This window comes from Neoarius graeffei, chromosome 26 (genome assembly GCF_027579695.1).
Source record: "Neoarius graeffei isolate fNeoGra1 chromosome 26, fNeoGra1.pri, whole genome shotgun sequence".
In the NCBI taxonomy this organism is placed as follows: Eukaryota; Metazoa; Chordata; class Actinopteri; order Siluriformes; family Ariidae; genus Neoarius; species Neoarius graeffei.
In genome coordinates, this window is record NC_083594.1 from 8,539,036 (window position 1) to 8,561,214 (window position 22,179).

Consider the following 22,179-nt stretch of genomic DNA (forward strand, 5'->3'; position numbering starts at 1 on the left):
TGAGATGGCCATGGGAGGAGCTGGATTTTGTGTCTGGTGAACCATTTTTGTGTAGATTTGGCCACATGTTTAGGGTCATTATCTTGCTGAAAGACCCAGTGACGACCCATCTTCAGCTTTCGGGCAGAGGCCACCAGATTTTGATTTAAAATGTCCTGGTATTTCAAAGAGTTCATGATGCCATGCACCCTAACAAGGTTCCTGGGACCTTTGGAAGAGAAACAGGCCCACAGCATCACCGATTCTCCTCCATACTTCACAGTGCGCATGAGGTGCTTTTCCGCATACTCATCTTTTGTGATGTATTAGAGTGTTTGTTGCTAAAAAGCTCTGTCTTGGTCTCATCTGACTAAAGCACACTGTCCCAGTACCGCTTAGCGAACTCCAGACGTTTACGTTTATGCTTGTATGTAAGTGAGAAAAGGCTTTTTCCGTGCATGCCTCCCAAACAGCTTGTTGGCATGTAGATAGCGCCTGATGGTTGTTATGGAGACTTTGTGACCCCAAGATGCTTCTCTTTGATGCAATTCTCTAACAGTGAGCTTTGGAGAACTTTTTACTTCTCTTCCCATCCTCCTCACTGTGCATGGTGGCAAGATAAACTTGCATCCTCATCCAGGCTTGTTTGCCACTGTCCCAGTTGTTTTAAACTTCTTGATGATTCCTCTGACTGTAGATACGGGCCGGTGTAGGCGAGCGGCCGTTTTCTTGTAGCCATTGCCTGACTTATGAAGGTCGACACACATCTGCCTTACCTGAATGGTGTGTTCTCTTGCCTTTCCCATGTTGAAGAGTGGATAAGAGAAATAGGCCTCCGTGTCACATCATATTTATACCCCAGGGAAACAGGATGTGATGAATTACTAATTAAATGTTCCTAGATACTCTGGTCAACTTTATAAACTACAGTAGAAATGACAGAAATGCTTCAATTACATTTATTTTCCAGGAATTGTTATGGGTGCCAGTAATTGTGGAACAGGTGATTTTATGAAAAATAATTATTTCTTAGTCAGGGATTTTTTTTTAATTCACTTGAGTTAAGGGTTACATTTTTCTACAATTTTCAGTGTGAGATTATGCTTCTGCAATAAAAATTGAATTTATTTTAAGGCTTTTAACACATCTTAACCAGGGGTGCCAATAATTGTGGAGGGCGCTGTGTGCGCGTGTGTGCGTGTGTGTATAAATAATTCACAAAATGTGCTTATGCAGTTACACATTTTAGGCTTGAAAATAATATTGTGATAGGATAAACCTCAAAACCCTGTTGCTTTAACCATAAAATATTACATCTGTTATTTTTGTTGTACAGTATCATGAAGGGTGCCAATAATTCTGGAATTTTGCAACTCGAAACACCAGTGTATTATACAGCATACTGTGTGTGTGTGCGTTTGTTTATATGTGATTTGTGATCTACTTTCCCTCTGAGAAGCTAACGGAGTGTGTGTTTGGTGTGTGCAGTAATCTGGACGGATTTCTCGAGGAGTTTGCAGATATTTCTAAAGAAGATCAGATTAAGAAACTGCATGACCTGCTGGGACCGCACATGCTGCGGAGGCTGAAGGCTGACGTGTTCAAGAACATGCCAGCTAAAACGGAGCTAATTGTGCGCGTGGAGCTCAGCCCTATGCAGAAGTGAGAACACGTCTCCTGTCTCAGTCTGATTAATGAACGAATCAGTAGCACTTTACATGAAGGTTCTCCGGTTTAGCATTAATTACTGCATTAATTAACCTCGTACCACAGCAGTAGCACTACTACCAATCATAAATATGAATGCATCATGATGTTACTACTAATATTACTCGTAAAACTACTAGTACTCTTATTAATATCCCTTTTACTACTATTACTATTAGCACTGCTGCTGTTACTATGACAATTACCATTCCTCTTATGATTACTACTAGTACTACTAATTCTACTACTATTAGTACTATTGCCAGTACTCCTACGACTAATAAATACGATTATGAATGAATGAATGAACAAACTTTTATGGTCGTTATATATAGTACAATGAAACTTTGGTTGGCTTCCTCTCAGGTGAAGGCATTTAAATAAAAATAATAAAATAATAAGATAAGTAAGTTTAAAAAAATATTACTACTACTACTAGATTTGAATATGACTACTAATACTCTTAATTCTACTACTAATAGCACACCCACTACAACTAATAAATATGAATACCACTACCATTACTCTTAATACTACTATTACTACTTCTATCACTATTGCTATCACTACTAGTAATACTACTACAGTACCCAGTACTACTACAAATAAAGATAAACAAGAATACTACTTCTATTACTCTTAATATAATTATTAATATTACTACCAGTTAATGCTACTACTACTAGTACAACCAATAATAATAATAATAATAATAATAATAATAATATTCTTAACACTACTATTACTACGACAAACCTCATTTCCAGAAAAGTTGGAACATTTTCCAAAATGCAACAAAAATCTATGATTTATTAATTCACATGAACCTTTATTTAACTGGCAAAAGTACAAAGAAAAGATTTTAAGTTTTACTGACCAACTTAATTGTATTTTGTAAACATAAACGAATTTAGAATTTGATGCCTGCAACACACAAAAAAGTTGGGACAGAGGTATGGGATTTGAAGATACGAATTGTTGCAGTTTTGCAATTGGAATTCGTGTCCATTCTTGCTTGATACAAGACTTCAGCTGCTCAACAGTCCGTGGTCAATGCCTTTGTCTGATTCTCCTCTTTATGATGCGCCATACATTCTCAATAGGAGACAGATCTGGACTGGCAGCAGGTCAGTCAAGCACATGCACTCTATGTCTATGAAGCTACACTGTTGTAGCCTGTGCAGAATGAGGCCTGGCATTGTCCTGCTCAAATAAGCATGGACTTCCTGGGAAGAGATGTTGCCTTGATGATAGCTTAAGTATGGAGCTTCGCTCTACTAGAACAGCACCCAATACTACTATGAATAATAATGATAAATCAGAATACTACTTCTATTGCTCTTAATACTACTATTAACTACCATGACTACTACTACTACTAATAATAATAAGTACAAATCCTACTACTATTACTTTTAATACTACTACTACTACTGCTATGTCTACTAGTAATATGACTACAACTAGTACGACTATTATTAATAATATTAAATACGGATATTTAACAGTTATTCCACAAAATCAAGTCATGTACGACGAGATTGAGTGGAATGTTTTATTCTATCCACATTCACTGGATTTTGCGAAACAGAGTATTTTTATTTTTTGCAAATTCGAGAAATAAAAACTTTATACAAAACTTCCGACAAAGTAATTTCCGCTTAGAATGTAAACAAACCAGCGAAATGACGGGGCAATTTGTGAAAAATGCAAAAATAATAATTCTTGAAAAATAAAAAAGATACGTTCTTATCATCAAATACTTTTATTCCATATTTTGTTGCTTTTTTTTTTGTATGTTTGGAGTTTTGTTTTTGAGTAGAATTTTTATTTCGTCCTCGGTTGGTTCAGTAACACGCTCCACCAGTTTGTTTTTCTCTTCTCACAGTATATGAGCTGATATCCTAGGAGTAGAGTAGCCAATCAGAGCGCATGATTGCCCATATCCAGTGAATGTGGATAGAATAATATTACTTTTACTCGCAATACTACTGTTAATACTGCTCCTCCTCCTCCTCCTACTACTATTTTGATTAGTATTTCTACTACATATTATTGCATATTAATTAACATAATATAAAATATGAATAAATAATAACAAACATATAAAATGAAAAATGTAATTTAAAAATAGCATAAAACAATATACTTTTATATGTAACAATATTAATTTAATGTAACAAAGAGTTTCAACTTCATTTTAAACCACTTCCTGGTTCCTCTGGAGCTGAACTACATTAAACGCTGTTGTGTGCTTGTATTTCTGACCTATTTGTCGGGAACTTTACGTTGTTGTAAAGTGCGATCTCAGGAGCTGAGCTTGAGTTTGACTTGATTTTTAATTTTTTTTCACCCCATGCAGAAAATACTACAAGTTCATCCTGACGCGAAACTTTGAGGCTCTGAACTCTAAAGGAGGCGGAAACCAGGTTTCTCTTCTCAACATCATGATGGACCTGAAGAAATGCTGCAACCACCCGTACCTGTTCCCAGTGGCGGCCGTGGTGAGCATGTGTGTGTGTGTGTAAGGGAAAAGCGTTGCAGGAAAAGTATTGCTGCAAAATTATTGGCACCTGTAATGGAAATGAGCAAAAAGCAATATGGTATGGGAATATGTATTGTTCCTTTTTTTTTTTTTTTGGTTTATGTATGTTTCTTAAGTATTGGCACCCCCACACATAATATTTAATGACTCCCCCTGTGGAGAAAACAGCCCTGAGCCGATTGCTGTAAAATCTAACAAGGTTCGAGAAACTTTCTGAGCAATCTTAAATCACTTTCAAACTAACATGCTTCTATTTACAATTTTTTTTTCCAATCTGTTGTCTAATGTTTATTTCAAACATCATTTTTATTTATTTATTTATTTATTTTAGCGAAAGATTCCAGGAATTTGATTGTAATATTCCAAAGAGTGAACAGTTTAGCATCTTTAGTTTTTATTAGTTTTGCTGTTTTTATTTCTTGGCACATTAGTACCTGAGCATTGTGGGGAAATTTGTTTCCAGGAGGCCCCCGTGTTACCGAACGGGTCGTACGACGGGAACCTGCTGGTGAAGTCCTCAGGAAAACTCACTCTGCTTCAGAAAATGCTCAAGAAACTCAAAGACGACGGACACCGCGTCCTGATTTTCTCACAGGTTATTCCTGAATGTGAAAAACACTGCATGAATATAAACACACAGTTTACTTTTCCTCCCAAGTGTCTTATTTTTGAGCAGATGATTAATTACACTCAGTGTGAGGAATGAGAACAGAGCACATTCATCTTTAGATGACAAAAGGTCATTGCTGTATTTATTTTCACCGTATTATTTATTCCCCAGACACGTTTCTTTTACACTGTTCTGCTGCGTGGGCATTAATCTAATGGGAGGATGCTGTGTTTAAAGCAGCTGCGGCTCATTTCCTTCTAATTTGACTTCCTTTCTAATTCGTCACCCTCTTGTCCCTTCGCCTGAGCTTGCGCATAAATCTGCATGTTAATAAGAGGCCGAAGGAACAAAAGAAATCAACAAACAGTTGTTCTGCCTAAGAGATTAGTCCCATTAGTCCAGGACGTCCCTTTTGGGTTTATAGCGATTGTTCAGCTTATTTTAAAATACCCCAAAATATATTGATAGCAATTATTGCTTTCTAATACTGATGGCGTCTTTTGGCCATTTTACATTTGACTATTTAAAAAAAAAATAATAGTTTAATTTCACCCTGTTACTTTTAGATCGAGATGAATGCACCAAGTCACTTTAGTGCAGTAAAATATTTATTTTGCTCTTCGTTAGAGAAATTAAACTGAGCATGTGATTATTATTATTAAAATATAGAATAAAATCTCATATGTACATTAAATAATTATATATTATGTCATTATATACATATAATTTAACTCATTATAATTATTTACACTTACAAAATTAAACTACTGGGACAAAGTCAAAATAAAAGAGAAAGTGGATTCATATTTAAAATTTAATTTTCTGAATTATCATATATTTTGGCTATGTAAATAAATAAATAAATAAATAAACAAATAAATGTATGCAGAGACTTGTGTGCTTTAGGAATTACTTTATTTCAAAAAAGTGCAAAATTGAAAATTAAAACAAACAAAAATTATTAAAAGAAATGGACGAAACCCCCCCCACACACACACACTGTTAGTTTTCTTGTAATTGATGTCATGATGGTGCCAAAATGATCCTCATCTCATTATCTGTAGCCGCTTTATCCTGTTCTACAGGGTCGCAGGCAAGCTGGAGCCTATCCCAGCTGACTACGGGCGAAAGGCGGGGTACACCCTGGACAAGTCGCCAGGTCATCACAGGGCTGACACACAGACACAGACAACCATTCACACTCACATTCACACCTACGGTCAATTTAGAGTCACCAGTTAACCTAACCTGCATGTCTTTGGACTGTGGGGGAAACCGAAGCACCCGGAGGAAACCCACGCGGACACGGGGAGAACATGCAAACTCCGCACAGAAAGGCCCTCGCCGGCCACGGGGCTCGAACCCAGGACCTTCTTGCTGTGAGGCGACAGCACTAACCACTACACCACCATGCCGCCCCAAAATGATCCTTTGGGTCAAAATCATGATTAATTTTCATATTTAAGCTTTAAGCTGAACAACTGCACCGACGTAAAAATTTGACTCGATTTTAATATTAAATTCAGGATGAAACACTTATTAGTAACTAAAATGTTGATCATTAGTTCTCCACATCCTCTTGTACATTTCTCACCCTGTGGTGGATTGAAAATCTCCTCCTGTGGCTCTTCTTTCAGATGACAAAGATGCTGGACTTGTTAGAGGACTTCCTGGAGTTTGAAGGCTATAAATACGAGCGTATTGATGGCGGGATAACTGGAGGACTGCGGCAGGAGGCCATCGATCGCTTCAACGGTGAGCTGAAAGCACTCGATGCTGAGCCGGGCCTCCACCAGGGGGAAGCGTTACTCTCGTTAGCACATTAACACATTAATATTGATCTGCTGTTTGTGTGTGTGAAGCTCCGGGAGCGCAGCAGTTCTGTTTCCTGCTGTCGACTCGTGCTGGGGGATTGGGAATCAATCTGGCAACCGCTGATACTGTCATCATCTACGACTCTGACTGGAACCCACATAATGACATCCAGGTCACACATACACACACGCAGTTATTATATATCAATAGTAGGCATGATATTTACAGTTAAATTTCATCGTCTCTAGTGTTTGAATGGAAAAAAAAATTATACCCAATAAAAAGTGTCCTGGGAGGAAAATAATTTGAAAAAGGTTTGGAAGTTAGAGTCAAAGAACATATATTACATTCAGGAAGAGAGGCGCATAATTTTAAATTTATATATATTCATCTTAACTTGCATCCGTGTCACATTAATTTTTTATCCAAAGGTGCACAAACTTTTGCATTGGACTGGATGTATGATAACAGTGTGATGTGCATGAACAGATATAAGAATAGTAAGAATAACTGATACAAAATTTCTCTGAAATTCTGATCATGATTTACAGTTAATTAATAATTGTATTTAATTTTTATTTAATTATATTTAATTCAATACAAATTACCTATACTGTAATATTTTCATCACAACCATGAATAAACATATTCCTGATTTGGAAGATGAATTCTGAAACCTTCGTACAGTGCACTTGTATGATAAACAGAATTTGGCTGTTGTCTTACGAGATGAATATTATCTCTCAGAAATAAAATACACAAATAACGATCCACGATAAAATTCTTGAAATTTTATATTTCTCAACCAGTTATCAATACACAGCGCATTAATATCTAATAATCAGCCTCATCATCTTAATTCTACTCATCTTTGTCCTCTCGTTTCTCCACGCAGGCGTTCAGCCGAGCGCATCGTATCGGCCAGAATAAGAAAGTGATGATCTATCGCTTTGTGACGCGAGCGTCAGTGGAGGAGCGGATTACCCAGGTGGCCAAGCGCAAGATGATGCTCACACATCTGGTGGTGCGTCCGGGCCTGGGCTCCAAAACAGGATCCATGTCCAAGCAGGAGCTGGACGACATCCTGAAGTTCGGCACAGAGGAGCTCTTTAAAGACGACGTGGAAGCCATCGGTAGGTTTCAGAGACGGATTCTTTCTCCATGTTCTGTTCAGTGCACTTATTATTTTAACTGGGAAATTTTCTTTCAATGGAACTAATATGTCATTTATTAGCAGTGTAAATAATATTTATGAATTAGAGACAGGTCATGTGACCGGGACCGCAGACAGGGATCATTTTTCATAATGACAAACTTTCTTAAATAAGCTCCAAAATTATTAGCACCCTTGATGGGTTAAAAAGGTTGTGGAAACCATGTTTGGTCAAGCAGGTTAATCTCAGACTAAAAAATATGACAGAAATGTAACCTTTAAAGTAAAGTACAAGTACGTTTATTAAAGAACAAAGTACGAAAGAGATCAAGTTACTTAATCACAAAGACATTCTTTTTCAGATCCATCTTTACCAAGGGTGCCAATAATTTGGGAACCTATTGTGAATGGAGTGCATACAGAGTGCTCTGTACACTGTTGAGTAATATATGACAGTGCTAACCACGACACCACCGTGCTGCCCACTAATAATAATAATAATAATAATACTCAATTTATTTTAATTATTTAAAGGTTTAGTTATCAGGGACAATGCACATTAATAAAACATTTAAACAAATGTAAATATGCCAGAATTAGCCAGAAGGCTATTTTGCATCTGCTGTCCCTGGACTGATGTTAACGGTCCCATGGCATGGTGGTTTGTTGATGCTTTAAACGGGCTCGTGGAGGTTTCCGGATGTTATATCCGCAGCCTTTCTCGAAATGAACCCTCGGCACGTAGATATAGCCTCCTGGGAGAAAGCCCCATTTCAGCCCTTTTCCCAGTGCGTCGTTTCGCTAATGAGAAGCAGGAGGCGGGGAAGGGTAGAGGGTGGGGGCGGGCCATGGGGGGAGGGGGAGGGGCTTGACCAAGCTGCGGGCATGAGTGAGAGTGTTCGGAGTGGTAGTTTACGAACGTATAATACCCTAGGCTTGAACACGCACTCCATAACCAAAGAGGATAGAAGCAGCAACTACAGCAACATATCGCTTATCCAACAGAAGACATGCATTGCGGAGCAATAGTCAAACATAAGCTCATAAGTTACAGTCAATTTCCAGACGAAACTCAGTTTAACAGAGCATGCTGCATGCTTTTTGGTTTTGTAGCGCAGAGTACCTGGCTAACTGCAGGAAGCGGTTAGCTGCACAGCTAATGTAGCCATTGCTAGGCTAACGCACCGATTTTAAAACACGGCAAAACGACTTAACAGTTATACACTTACTTGTTCGGTGTTTGTTGCTGATGCAGCAGGGACGCTTGGTACGGACCCAGGCTTCAGTGACAGTTGATGTGCAAAACCTGCCCTGTACTGTCCCAAGTTGTGGAAACATTCCTCAGGAAAATGCTTCCGACAAACATACACCGTCTTAGGTAGACTCGACGGCGTATTATTGAAGTAAATAAAATTAAGCCACTGCGTCTTCAGGGGCTCTCCCGTCGGCAGTAAAAACAGACTCCTTTCTGTGTTGTCACATCCATGTACAGTACAGCGCAATTTCCATGTTTCTCTCGCTTAGGTGGTGCCATGTTGTTGTGTCCTCTATGGTCTCCTCACTACAAAACTGAAGTGACGCATCTATGGTGGCAACTTTTGAGCTGGGCGGGCAATCCATACAGTGGGTGGGAATCCAGAGGGGGGGCGTGGGGATCATCTCCCTTGCTGACGTAGTAAAGGGAAGAGCCTATCAACGCGCCATTTTGACGCGCCATTCTCAAATGTTGACAAATGTTGGGCATAGTTTGGTTTACACATTATGACATTTCTAGCCACTGGGGTGACTTAAGAAGGTCAGAGGAACTCATTTTAACGTTAAAAAACCTCAGAAAGTGAAAATTTCATGCCATGGGACCTTTAAAATTGTCACCCTAAAAGAACAAAAATTAAAATATAATCAAATAAAACATTTCCAAATAAAAAACTAAATCTAAATAAAAATAAAAAAATAAAAACAAAACTAAAATACATTTACACACAAGCTAACATAACCTCAACACCAAACAATTACTACAAACAAAACCAAGAACAACATTAAGCAACAACAACAAACATCAACAACATTTATAATACAAGACACAATAAGAAACTAACAGACCATAAACAAGCAGGACATAGACACCAAACACATAATAAAAAACCATACACAAAAAACAACAGTAATACTAGACAAACTGACAAGACAACATGACGGATGGCATAAAAAAATTTAATAATCAGCCTCATCTTCTTAATTCTACTCATCTTTGTCCTCTCGTTAAATGTTAATTTTGACAAAAATTTAACATTTAGTTTTAGTCTTACTTGCTGACAGAAAATTGTAGTTTTAGTCTTTTTTTTTTTTTAGTTTTAGTCAGTGTTTCAGTCATAATTTTCCCAGGCAGCACGGTGGTGTAGTGGTTAGCGCTGTCGCCTCACAGCAAGAAGGTCCTGGGTTCGAGCCCCGTGGCCAGCGAGGGCCTTTCTGTGTGGAGTTTGCATGTTCTCCCCGTGTCCGCGTGGGTTTCCTCCGGGTGCTCCGGTTTCCCCCACAGTCCAAAGACATGCAGGTTAGGTTAACTGGTGACTCTAAATTGAGCGTAGGTGTGAGTGTGAATGGTTGTCTGTGTCTGTGTGTCAGCCCTGTAATGACCTGGCGACTTGTCCAGGGTGTACCCTGCCTTTCGCCTTTTACAGCCAGGATATTTCTCCTGGCTGTAAACATTCCCTTGAGAAGCAAGCATACGTTGAACTATGTGTTGAATCAGAACGTATTACTGTACTGTCAGGAGCCATTTTTAGAGACAGATTGTGTTCAGTGTGGGTTTGCTTTTGCTTTTCCATCCGTCCATCCATCCATCCATTATCCGTAACCACTTATCCTGTGCAGGGTCACGGGCAAGCTGGAGCCTATCCCAGCTGACTACGGGCGAAAGGCGGGGTACACCCTGGACAAGTCGCCAGGTCATCACAGGGCTGACACATAGACACAGACAACCATTCACACTCACATTCACACCTACGCTCAATTTAGAGCCACCAATTAGCCTAACCTGCATGTCTTTGGGGGAAACCGGAGCACTCGGAGGAAACCCATGCAGACACGACGAGAACATGCAAACTCCACACAGAAAGGCCCTCGTCAGCCGCTGGGCTCAAACCCGGAACCTTCTTGCTGTGAGGCGACAGCGCTAACCACTACACCACCGTATCAGTGGTTTTGCTTGTATAAAATATCCCCCTGTTTGATATTGTAATGGTATGTTCCATTTAGCATACATGATTTGTAGATGTGGGAATAATAACAGGAATAAGACGATCAGGTTAGGAGTAACAGTTGTTAACAAAATTAACACTGCTACTACGATTACCATGACCGCAACTACTACTAACACTTCTACTACTACTACAGTTACTATATTCCTTAATCATTTCATGAAAACTAGCAGTTATTTCCTGTAGGAGAGAGGAGACGTAGTAGTTATTGCCCGTCACTGAGGAGACGTAGGCTCGGCCTGAGCGGAAGTCTCCGGCGAGGAGCGCTGATTGCAAGGTCCCATACAATCGAAACTCCCAGGCGAGTGAGGGAGGGGATTCTCCGCCAAGGCCGCACGCAGTGTGTTAGCGTGAGCATGGAGCCTATGGGAAATGAATAGTGTGTTGGATTAGCACTAATCCCATGTTTTGGAAAATTTGAAAATGTTGTCTTGGGCCCCTCTGGGGTGTCACCAATCCATTCCATGTGCAAAGTATGGAGTATGCGAAGTGCGTCCAGCCGTGTTGATTTGCATACTGTAGGTGAACAGACAGAGAGACAGACAGCCTTCCTTAAATAGTATAGATATTCTTAGCACACTATTAACATTTATGACGAATACATATTTTCTCTGAAATCAAACCTACTCGAGATACCAAGAAAACTCCTTATATTGCCATATTGCAGAGTTTCCTGCGTGTCTGATTCACACTAAACTGTCAAGGGTGTCTTGTCTTTTCCAGGCGACAATAAGGACGGAGAGGAAGGCAGCGTGATTCACTACGATGACAACGCCATCTCCAAGCTGCTGGACCGCAGTCAGGACGCCACCGAGGACACCGAGATCCAGAACATGAACGAGTACCTCAGCTCCTTCAAGGTGGCTCAGTATGTGGTGCGTGAGGAGGATGGAGAGGTGAGGGATGAGGCTCCATGTAAACCGTTTACTTGGAATAAATCTGCTCACTGAAAGCAGTTACAGTGGATCGCTGGATCTCATTATCTCTAGCCGCTTTATCCTGTTCTACAGGGTCGCAGGCAAGCTGGAGCCTATCCCAGCTGACTACGGGTGAAAGGCGGGGTACACCCTGGACAAGTCGCCAGGTCATCACAGGGCTGACACATAGACACAGACAACCATTCACACTCACATTCACACCTACGGTCAATTTAGAGTCACCAGTTAACCTAACCTGCATGTCTTTGGACTGTGGGGGAAACCGGAGCACCCGGAGGAAACCCACGTGGACACGGGGAGAACACGCAAACTCCGCACAGAAAGGCCCTCGCCGACCACGGGGCTCGAACCCGGACCTTCTTGCTGTGAGGCGACAGCGCTAACCACTACACCACCGTGCCGCCCTGGCCGATTTCTGTCGTGTAAAATGTATAAAACACTTTGTGACTTGCTTTTATTGCCATATAGGTCAGTGACAGTAACTCTGTTTCATCACACCACCCTGTCGTTAATTGTGTTCCCGATAACTGCACACCTTTTATTGTTTATATGTAAATAATAAAATATTCTTTACATATATCATAGAAATATGAAAAGATGAAAAACATTAAAAAAAAAATCTGAAAACTGTGCCTTAAATTCTCAGGACACTATATCGACACCATTAGACCAAAAATATTTAGACACCTGACCATTACACCTCTATGTGGTTCTTCTCCAATTTGGAAGCACACAATTGTATAGAATTGTAGCATTACAATTTCCCTTCAGTGGAACTAAGACCTGTTCCAGCATGACAATGCTCCTGTGCACAAAGCACGCTCCATGAAGATATGCTTTGCCAAGGTTAGAGTGGAAGAACTCGAGTGTCCTGTATAGAGCCCTGATCTGAACACCTTTGGGACGAACTGGAACGCCGATTTCACCCCAGAACATCAGTGCCTGAGCTCACTAATGCTCGTGTCTAAATGATCACAAATCCCCACAGCCACACCTTCTTTTCCCAGTAGAGTGCAGATCATTATAGCAGAAAATATCTGGAATGGGATATTCAACAAGCAGATATGAGTGTGATTGGTCAGGTGTCCACAAACTTTTGGGTATACTGTATAGTGTAACTGTGTGGGGAAATCATACGTTTCCTGCCCTGGGTTCAGAACATAAATTGTGCTCTTTAGATTGCGGAGCTCCAAAACACTCGACCCAAGAGCCAGTCTCTCGTTAACTCGGTGTGTGTCCTGTTGTAGGAGGAAGTGCAGAGGGAGATCATTAAACAGGAGGAGAACGTGGATCCTGACTACTGGGAGAAACTCCTGCGCCATCATTACGAGCAGCAGCAGGAGGATCTGGCACGCAATCTGGGGAAGGGCAAGCGCATTCGCAAGCAGGTCAACTACAACGACACGTCTCAGGAGGACCAAGGTGTAGACACACACACGCGCACACACGCACGGAAATGCACTGAAGCTGTATTTATAGTATTGAAGCTACAGGAGCAGACAGAGTGGTCCTCTGACAGTCTGATACTTAAGTGTGTGTGTGTGTGTATGTGTGGGTGTGTGTGGGGGCTCAGAATGGCAGGACGATCTTTCAGACAATCAGTCCGAATACTCAGTGGGATCCGAGGATGAGGATGAAGATTTTGAGGAGAGACCTGAAGGTACTTTATTTAAAAATGATGATGATGATGATGATGATGATGCCCTTTATTGTCACTAGTCACATGTACCAGCGAAATTAGCCGTCAACCTTTCCGTACATATACAACATACAATTGACATAGGGTAGACAGGACAGGAAGACAGGGATGAAGATAAAAAGGAAACACAACATGAGGAGAGATAAGGAAAAAAAGAACACCCCCCGACTATGCTCCTGTCAGGAGTACAGTGTGGGAACATTTAAAAAACCTTTGCACATAAGCACACAACAACACAAGTACACTTTAAACACGGGACTTGAGGGGGGGAATCAGGGGTAGGGGGTAAGGGGGGGAGGGGAGGAGGTAATCCAGTGCAAGCAAGCAGCCGTCCGCTCCTGCAGCCATGAAGGCGCTGGTCACGCACCCGCTTGTCACACTGGGGGTAAAAATGGCGACCGCGGAAAGTTAGAGAAGGAATGCGAGGAATGCGAGAGTGTCTCCCGGCAGTGACCTTCAGGGGGAAATGTTGTCTCAGCTGTCTCAGGGAGCCGAATGTCGATAAGATATAAATTGTTTGGTCTTTCCAGACGCAATCTTTGCACGTCCACACCGCTCGTCCAGTCTCGAGTCCCCAGTGTTCAAGTCCAAGTCATTAAAAAAAAAAAATCGAGTCGAGTCCACTATTGATCCGAGTCGAGTCCGAGAACAAGACTCCAACCGTACCATTTGACAGGGTGGCTGTTTCAGCGCCATTAACATTAGTTTGTTCCTGAACGTGACGTATGAACTGGTGAATGTGCTTCTCTTTATCAGGGAGTGTGAAGTATTCTGTCAGAGATGGTTGGGAGACGGATGTAAGTGCAGAAGGTGTGTTTATTAATACAAGTGAAGACAAACAATCCAGAATAACAGGCGAAATCGTAAAACAGTGAAACAGGCGATAGGTCGAGCGAGGCACAAACGGGCTGTCGTAGACTCGGCAGAATCAAAGACGAGAAACAGGAAATCAGGGATCAGGAAACCAAACAAGGAAAAAAGGCTCGGTAATATGTCAGCAATGCAGCGCAATACTTCGCAAAATAAGTGTGTTTTCACAGTTTTTATACAGGTGCACTGATTGTGCCTTAATCCTGTGCAAGTGCGAGTCGTTTATGGCGCGCACACGAGAGTCTGCTTGGCATGCGCGCTGTCCGGAGCACGCCCGAGAGTCTCTCTGATGCACGCACTAAGGTGCGCAGGTGTGACACTGACACGAAATTAGTACACAAATTAATGTAGATATAAATATAAATATCTTGTGCCAAATTTTTTATGGCGTGTTACAAAAAATAAAGAAAAAACCCGAGTCCTCGTCTCCAATTTACGAGTCCGAATCCAAGTCCGAGTCATCAGTGCTCAAGTCCAAGTCGAGTCACGAGTCCTTAAAATTAGGGCGCGAGTCGGACTCGAGCACTACAAGCCTGACGCTTACGGTACATTTCGTTCACTATCTAGCAGTTGATTTATGATATTAAAAATGTATTGGTTTTATAGGAATAAACTTCATTTTAAAAATTGAAATATTTATTTTATTTTAAAATACTCATGATATTTTGGCTTCATTTTTGCACCATTACCGTATGAGTGGAAACAATATTCATTTCATTACACACACAGAGGTCATGTGATCTCTGCGGAGTCTCCGGCACATGAAAGGACAGTCTTTTTTTTAATCATTTTCAGAGGCTAAAGAACAGATTTTAGCGTTGTTTCACTTTGACTGTTTTACAGGCGGACGACGACAGTCTCGCAGGCAGCTGAAGAGCGACCGGGACAAACCGCTACCTCCACTGCTAGCTCGAGTCGGAGGAAACATAGAGGTGTGTCTGGTCAGGATTTTACTCCCATTAGTAGTTCTTGTTGCGAGTATCTTCTTCTTCTTCAAGTGTCAAATCAGTCTGACACTGGCGACCATGTTTTTGAAACCAGTTCTATCCCACGCCAACCATAACAGGTCCACAGCGTTCATACCCATTTCCAGTGCCAGAGTCTGCAGAAGGTTCTGTCTTTGACTTCCTTGGCTTTTTCTTCCCTCCACTCTTTCTTCGATGCCTACTTTTTCAATAGAGTTTTCTCTGACTATACATCTAACGAATCTCAACTGCCTTTGGCGGATAGTTCGAATAAGGTTCCTTGTTTCGCTGACCAACTCCAGTACTTCATCATTTGTTCTTTTTCCAATCCATGATATTCTCTTCATTTTACAGTCAATCCATATCCTTGTTTCACACCTCTTTTGATTTGTGTCCATTCACTGAGTTCTCTATTAACTGATACTGCATCCACTTGCTTTTCAAAACTCTGACATCTCTTCCATCGAATCCCAGTAGTTGAAGATCTTTCAAGTATCGCGCACCCAGTCTTTTCACTGATTCTGTGTATATCGATTCGTGTCTCATTTCCAATTCCAGGTACTTGGTTTTAACGCACGTCAGAGAAAGGCCTTCCTGAACGCCATCATGCGCTGGGGTATGCCTCCTCAAGACGCCTTCAACTCCCACTGGCTGGTCCGAGACCTGAAGGGGAAAAGCGAAAAAGAGTTCAGGTTCTCTGACACAAATTATAATGAAAAAATTCTCATTAAATATATAAAGACCCCGTCCACACGTAGCCGGGTATCTGCTAAATCGAAGATATTTTTCTACGTTTTGGCCTGTCATCCACATGAAAACACATCAAAAACGAATATTTAAAAAAACTCCAGGCAAAGTGAAGATTTTTGAAAACTCCGTGTATGCCTTTTCGTGTAGACAGAGATAACCGGAGTTTTGCGTTTTAGAACGTCACAATCTGCGCCAAAAAAATGACAACAAATCTGCCCTGACGTCAAACGTGCGACCTTTGTTTACTGCAGAAGCCAGATTAAGCATGGACAAAGAGTAATGGATCGGAGTAGTGCCTTGAAAGCGTTAATTATTGTGCAGGTGCTATTTACGTGTTTAATTTTAGAAGCCCAACTACTGCTCCAAAAACAGGGTCAATATGTCCACATATTTGCTTTGACAAGATTCCCAATCAACGTTTTCTTGCGTCTTTTGAAGTTTATACTCCAAAATTGTGTTTAGAAGCAATTCTGTCTCCGAGTCTGTCCAGACGAACGAGCTTGGTGCCATGTTTTATGTTTAGGCGGAAGTGACGCCAACAGAGGGCTATTCTGATGTGATTACGGGGTAGGATTTGGGGAAATAATGCCATCTACAGGTTTGGAATGCTTATGAATGTGATTGAAAACGCAGATGTTCGGTTATGTGTGGAAGGGATTTTTTTCGAAGACGAGGTGGTGTGGATAAAACATTTTTATAAACGGAGGGGGGGGGAAATGTTCGGTTTTAAAAATACCCGGCTACGTGTGTACATGGCCACAGTCATCGGTCAAAAATCTGCACTGTTCATAATGGTTTCCTATACTGTAACATTTTAAGTTTAAATACTGAGGGTGCCAGTAATTATAGAGATGCCTGTATTGTTTTTTTTTAGAGTTTATTTTCTGTCAGAGGGGGAAAAAAAAAAAAAGCTTGTTTTAAATTTGTTCACAAATATTTTTGACGTGTCCTTCAGAGCGTACGTGTCCCTGTTCATGAGACACCTTTGTGAGCCAGGAGCAGACGGAGCGGAGACGTTTGCAGACGGAGTACCGAGAGAGGGTCTGTCCCGACAACACGTCCTCACCCGGATCGGAGTAATGTCTCTCGTGAGGAAAAAGGTACGTACTTTTTGAATTTGTAGGGTACATACAAATATACACTCACCGGCCACTTTACTAGGAACACCCATCCATCCACCCGCTGTTTGATGCCGTTCTCTAATCTCCGATCCCTTGACAGCAGCACGATGCAGCAAATCATACAGATACAAATCAAGCGCTTCAGTTAATGTTCACAACGTTCAAACATCAGAACGGGAAAAACTATGATCTCAAAGTGTGACTTTCTTTCACTGTGGCACGGGTGTTGGTTTGAGCCAGATGGACTGGTTTATTTGAGTATTTCAGAAACTGCTGATCTCCTGGGGTTTACACACGCAGCAGTCTCGAGAGTTTGCACAGACAGAATGGTGCGAAAAACAAAAAACATCGAGTGATTGAGCGACAGTTCTCTGGGTGGAAACAAACGTCTTGTTGATAAGACAGGTCAGAGGAAAATGGCCCGACTGGTTCGAGCTGTTTTGCCAGGAAAGATATGCCAACTCATATAATCACTCTTTCCAACCGTGGTGAGCAGAAAAGAATCTCAGCAGAAAAGCAACAGCAGAAGACGACATTGGGTTCCACTCCTGCAGCCAAGAACAAGGATCTTAGAATCAAGAACAAGTTCCTATTAAAGTGGCCGGTGAGTGTATAGAAAAGATCTCATCTCATCTCATTATCTCTAGCCGCTTTATCCTGTCCTACAGGGTCACAGGCAAGCTGGAGCCCATCCCAGCTGACTACGGGCGAAAGGCGGGGTACACCCTGGACAAGTCGCCAGGTCATCACAGGGCTGACACATAGACACAGACAACCATTCACACTCACATTCACACCTACGCTCAATTTAGGGTGTATTCAGACCAGGATAGTTCGATAGTTCACTTGCTTTGGTCCGAACCAAATGTTTTTTTTTATTTTTTCATTTTGGTGCGGTTCGCTTTCACACTGTACATTTTAGTAAGCGGACCAAAATCTGTCAACAAAGCCACGCGCCCTGAGGTCGTTCAGCTATTGGTCAGAGACGACACGCGCACAAAGCGTTAAGCTCAAAAGTAGTAACGGAGGATAGCGCTGATGAGCGCACATCATGTTGTGACAGTTCTGGCTCTTCACGCAAGTTGCTAGTACCGCCACTTTTTGAAAGAATGTCCCTGATTTTAATGTAGGTCTGACGGAGTTTCTTTACTTTTAGCCGACATTGTTCTGGGGAGCGCGTGAACCCCTTCTCCTTCATTTTCTCACTGAATACAGCAAACACGTCGGCATTTTTGTGTGTTCTCTCCAAAAGCTCAGATATGTGGACATCTGCCCATATATCCACAAGGGTACGCGTTTCTTCCTCAGCCCACGTTTGCCCCCTACTCATTTTTTGTACTCTGTAGTCTAGCCTACCACTGGTCTGAATGACTGAACGACTGTTGTAAGGTTCCCTTGACAACCGAAACAGTGTTTGCACTTTGCGGTGGAGTGTCAAGACTCTGTTTCCCATAATGCTCGACAAACGACGGAAGCTCCCGAGGTACAAAAAAGCAAAACTGTCAGATTAGGTTCGGTCTGCTTTCACACCTCCAAAAGATCCGCACCAGAGTTCCTTTGGTCCGGACCGAGTTCGACCTTGCAGCTCGGTCTCGGTCCGCTTGTTTGGTCCGGACCAGAGTTCGGTGGTTTGTATTCAGACCAACGCAAAAGGTCCGGACCAAGGGAAATTTGGTTCGTTTGGTCCGGACCAAACAACGTAGGTGTGAATACGCCCTTAGAGTCACCAGTCAACCTAATCTGCATGTCTTTGGACTGTGGGGGAAACCGGAGCACCCGGAGGAAACCCACGCGGACACGGGGAGAACATGCAAACTCCACACAGAAAGGCCCTCGCCGGCCACGGGGCTCGAACCCGGACCTTCTTGCTGTGAGGCGACAGCGCTAACCACTACACCACCGTGCCGCCGTATAGAAAAGATTTGAGAAATATTTTCACATCTGATTCTGTTTTCTGAAATGAGTGATTTCATCTTCCAGGACACGACTGTAAAATGTATGTATTAAATACTCAGTGTTGCTGAACTTCATGTGAATTTACAGGAATGTTCATTGAATATTCAAGAAGTGTGTGTGTGTGTGTGTGTGTGTGTGTGCAGGTGCAAGAGTTTGAGCACGTGAATGGCAAATACAGCACTCCAGATTTGATTCCTGCAGGTCTTGAACTGAAAAAGCTCACAGAGAGTCTCTCTTCAGACCCAAACACTCCTGTACCAGCCAGTCCTGCTCCGACTCAGCCCAGCACGCCGGTACCATCAGGTTCGTGTGGTTTAAACAAAGTCCCACTGACCATGGAAATTTCTTACAAACCGTTAACAGGGCGCCAATACTTCTGAAACCGAATACACGTCATGTGTAATGATCTTTATTTCCCGACACTCGCATATCTCTTCTGTTTAACAGAGAAACCCGAGAGTGGTCTCGTTCCTCCAGAAGATAAAGACGCCTCCGAACACGAGAGCACAAAAACAGCCGAGTCTGAGGTGACTGAAACGTGTTTTTTAAAAATCCTCTAAATCCCCCATCTGGACGTTACTTCCTTTTTTCAACCGGCAATTCTGTCTCTCTTCTCAGACGTCCAAAGAGCCCGAGTCCTATCCAGACAAGACGAGTGAGAGTGAAGAACTGAAAAGAGGTAGCGCTGAGCAGAAATCAAACGAAGAGAGCGAGAAGAAAGACGACTCATCCACTGAATCGGAGCCCTCGACCAATCAAACGCAGCCGGTGTCCAAGCAGAACGAGCAGTCCACCAATCAGACAGCACCTACAGGTGAGAACAGGAAGCGAAATGTTAAGAGCTGTGTAAATAAAGCTGGGAATTTATAATTTCACTTTGGAAACAAGAATATAATGTTGGGGGAAGCCATGGCCTAATCGTTAGAGAAGCAGCTTTGGGAGCAAAAGGTTGCCGGTTTGAGTCCCTGGACCAGCAGGAATGGCTGAACCTAACCCCCGACTGCTCCCCAGGTTGCTCTGGATATGTTGTATGTCACTCTGGATAAGAGCGTCTGCTAAATTAATGCAGTGTAATGGTAGATTTATGGTGTTTATTCACAGGACAACAAAGTAAAGACACGGAAAACGCAGCTGAAAAAACAGAAAAAGACGCTTCTGCAGCCGTGAAGTTGGAGGACAAAGAACCAAAACAAGGTTAGAAAGGTTCTTGAAATGCTATTTTCCAAAGAAATGTGTTATCTTGGCAGGCTTATAGTACTCAAGTCTAGGACTCTGACTCGAGCCTGACTCATGCCCTAATTTTAAAGACTTGTGACTTGACTTGGACTTGAGCACTGATGACTTGGACTCAGACTCGTACATTAACTGCATTTGGAGTCGTAAATTGGAGACAAGGACTGGGATTTTTTCTTTATTTTTTGTAACGTGCCAAAGTAATTTGCCATAAGATATTTATATCTACAACCCCGATTCCAAAAAAGTTGGGACAAAGTACAAATTGTAAATAAAAACGGAATGCAATGATGTGGAAGTTTCAAAATTCCATATTTTATTCAGAATAGAACATAGATGACATATCAAATGTTTAAACTGAGAAAATGTATCAGTTAAAGAGAAAAATTAGGTGATTTTAAATTTCATGACAATAACACATCTCAAAAAAGTTGGGACAAGGCCATGTTTACCACTGTGAGACATCCCCTTTTCTCTTTACAACAGTCTGTAAACGTCTGGGGACTGAGGAGACAAGTTGCTCAAGTTTAGGGATAGGAATGTTAACCCATTCTTGTCTAATGTAGGATTCTAGTTGCTCAACTGTCTTAGGTCTTTTTTGTCGTATCTTCCGTTTTATGATGCGCCAAATGTTTTCTATGGGTGAAAGATCTGGACTGCAGGCTGGCCAGTTCAGTACCCGGACCCTTCTTCTACGCAGCCATGATGCTGTAATTGATGCAGTATGTGGTTTGGCATTGTCATGTTGGAAAATGCAAGGTCTTCCCTGAAAGATCACGGGCACCCAGTATGGTTTTCTGGCTTTGACCCTTACGCACAGAGATTCTTCCAGAGTCTCTGAATCTTTTGATGATATTATGCACTGTAGATGATGATATGTTCAAACTCTTTGCAATTTTACACTGTCGAACTCCTTTCTGATATTGCTCCACTATTTGTCGGTGCAGAATTAGGGGGATTGGTGATCCTCTTCCCATCTTTACTTCTGAGAGCCGCTGCCACTCCAAGATGCTCTTTTTATACCCAGTCATGTTAATGACCTATTGCCAATTGACCTAATGAGTTGCAATTTGGTCCTCCAGCTGTTCCTTTTTTAGACCTTTAACTTTTCCAGCCTCTTATTGCCCCTGTCCCAACTTTTTTGAGATGTGTTGCCGTCATGAAATTTCAAATGAGCCAATATTTGGCATGAAATTTCAAAATGTCTCACTTTCGACATTTGATATGTTGTCTATGTTCTATTGTGAATACAATATCAGTTTTTGAGATTTGTAAATTATTGCATTCCGTTTTTATTTACAATTTGTACTCTGTCCCAACTTTTTTGGAATCGGGGTTGTACATTAATTTTTGTATGAATTTCGTGCACGAGTGTCACAACTGCGCGACTTGGTGTGTGCATCAGATAGACTCTTGGGCGCGCTCCGGACAGCACACGCACCAAATGGACTCTCGCGCATCCACAGTAAACGGTTTTATATAAAGGCAGCAACAGCCACCGTCAAATGGTGCAGTTGGAGTCTTGTTCTCAGACTCGACCTGGATCGATCGTGGACTCAACTCGGACTCAAATGACTTGAC

General features: G+C 41.7%; 1 protein-coding gene across 3 annotated transcripts in view; it reads left to right on the forward strand.

Annotated features, from left to right (window-relative positions):
- Positions 1-22,179, forward strand: part of chd5 (chromodomain helicase DNA binding protein 5) — a 135,624-nt gene that overhangs the window by 92,418 nt on the left and 21,027 nt on the right. For 2 of the 3 annotated variants that reach the window (XM_060910648.1, XM_060910650.1), the window contains 16 exons: positions 1,468-1,641; positions 4,049-4,190; positions 4,695-4,826; positions 6,479-6,596; positions 6,704-6,828; positions 7,552-7,789; positions 11,790-11,962; positions 13,252-13,426; positions 13,578-13,664; positions 15,417-15,505; positions 16,097-16,230; positions 17,244-17,388; positions 19,509-19,668; positions 19,813-19,892; positions 19,984-20,179; positions 20,467-20,559. In XM_060910648.1, the coding sequence (XP_060766631.1) occupies positions 1,468-1,641; positions 4,049-4,190; positions 4,695-4,826; positions 6,479-6,596; positions 6,704-6,828; positions 7,552-7,789; positions 11,790-11,962; positions 13,252-13,426; positions 13,578-13,664; positions 15,417-15,505; positions 16,097-16,230; positions 17,244-17,388; positions 19,509-19,668; positions 19,813-19,892; positions 19,984-20,179; positions 20,467-20,559 (2,261 nt within the window). The remainder of the gene's footprint in view (positions 1-1,467; positions 1,642-4,048; positions 4,191-4,694; positions 4,827-6,478; positions 6,597-6,703; positions 6,829-7,551; positions 7,790-11,789; positions 11,963-13,251; positions 13,427-13,577; positions 13,665-15,416; positions 15,506-16,096; positions 16,231-17,243; positions 17,389-19,508; positions 19,669-19,812; positions 19,893-19,983; positions 20,180-20,466; positions 20,560-22,179) is intronic. The other variant, XM_060910649.1, reaches the window with a different exon arrangement.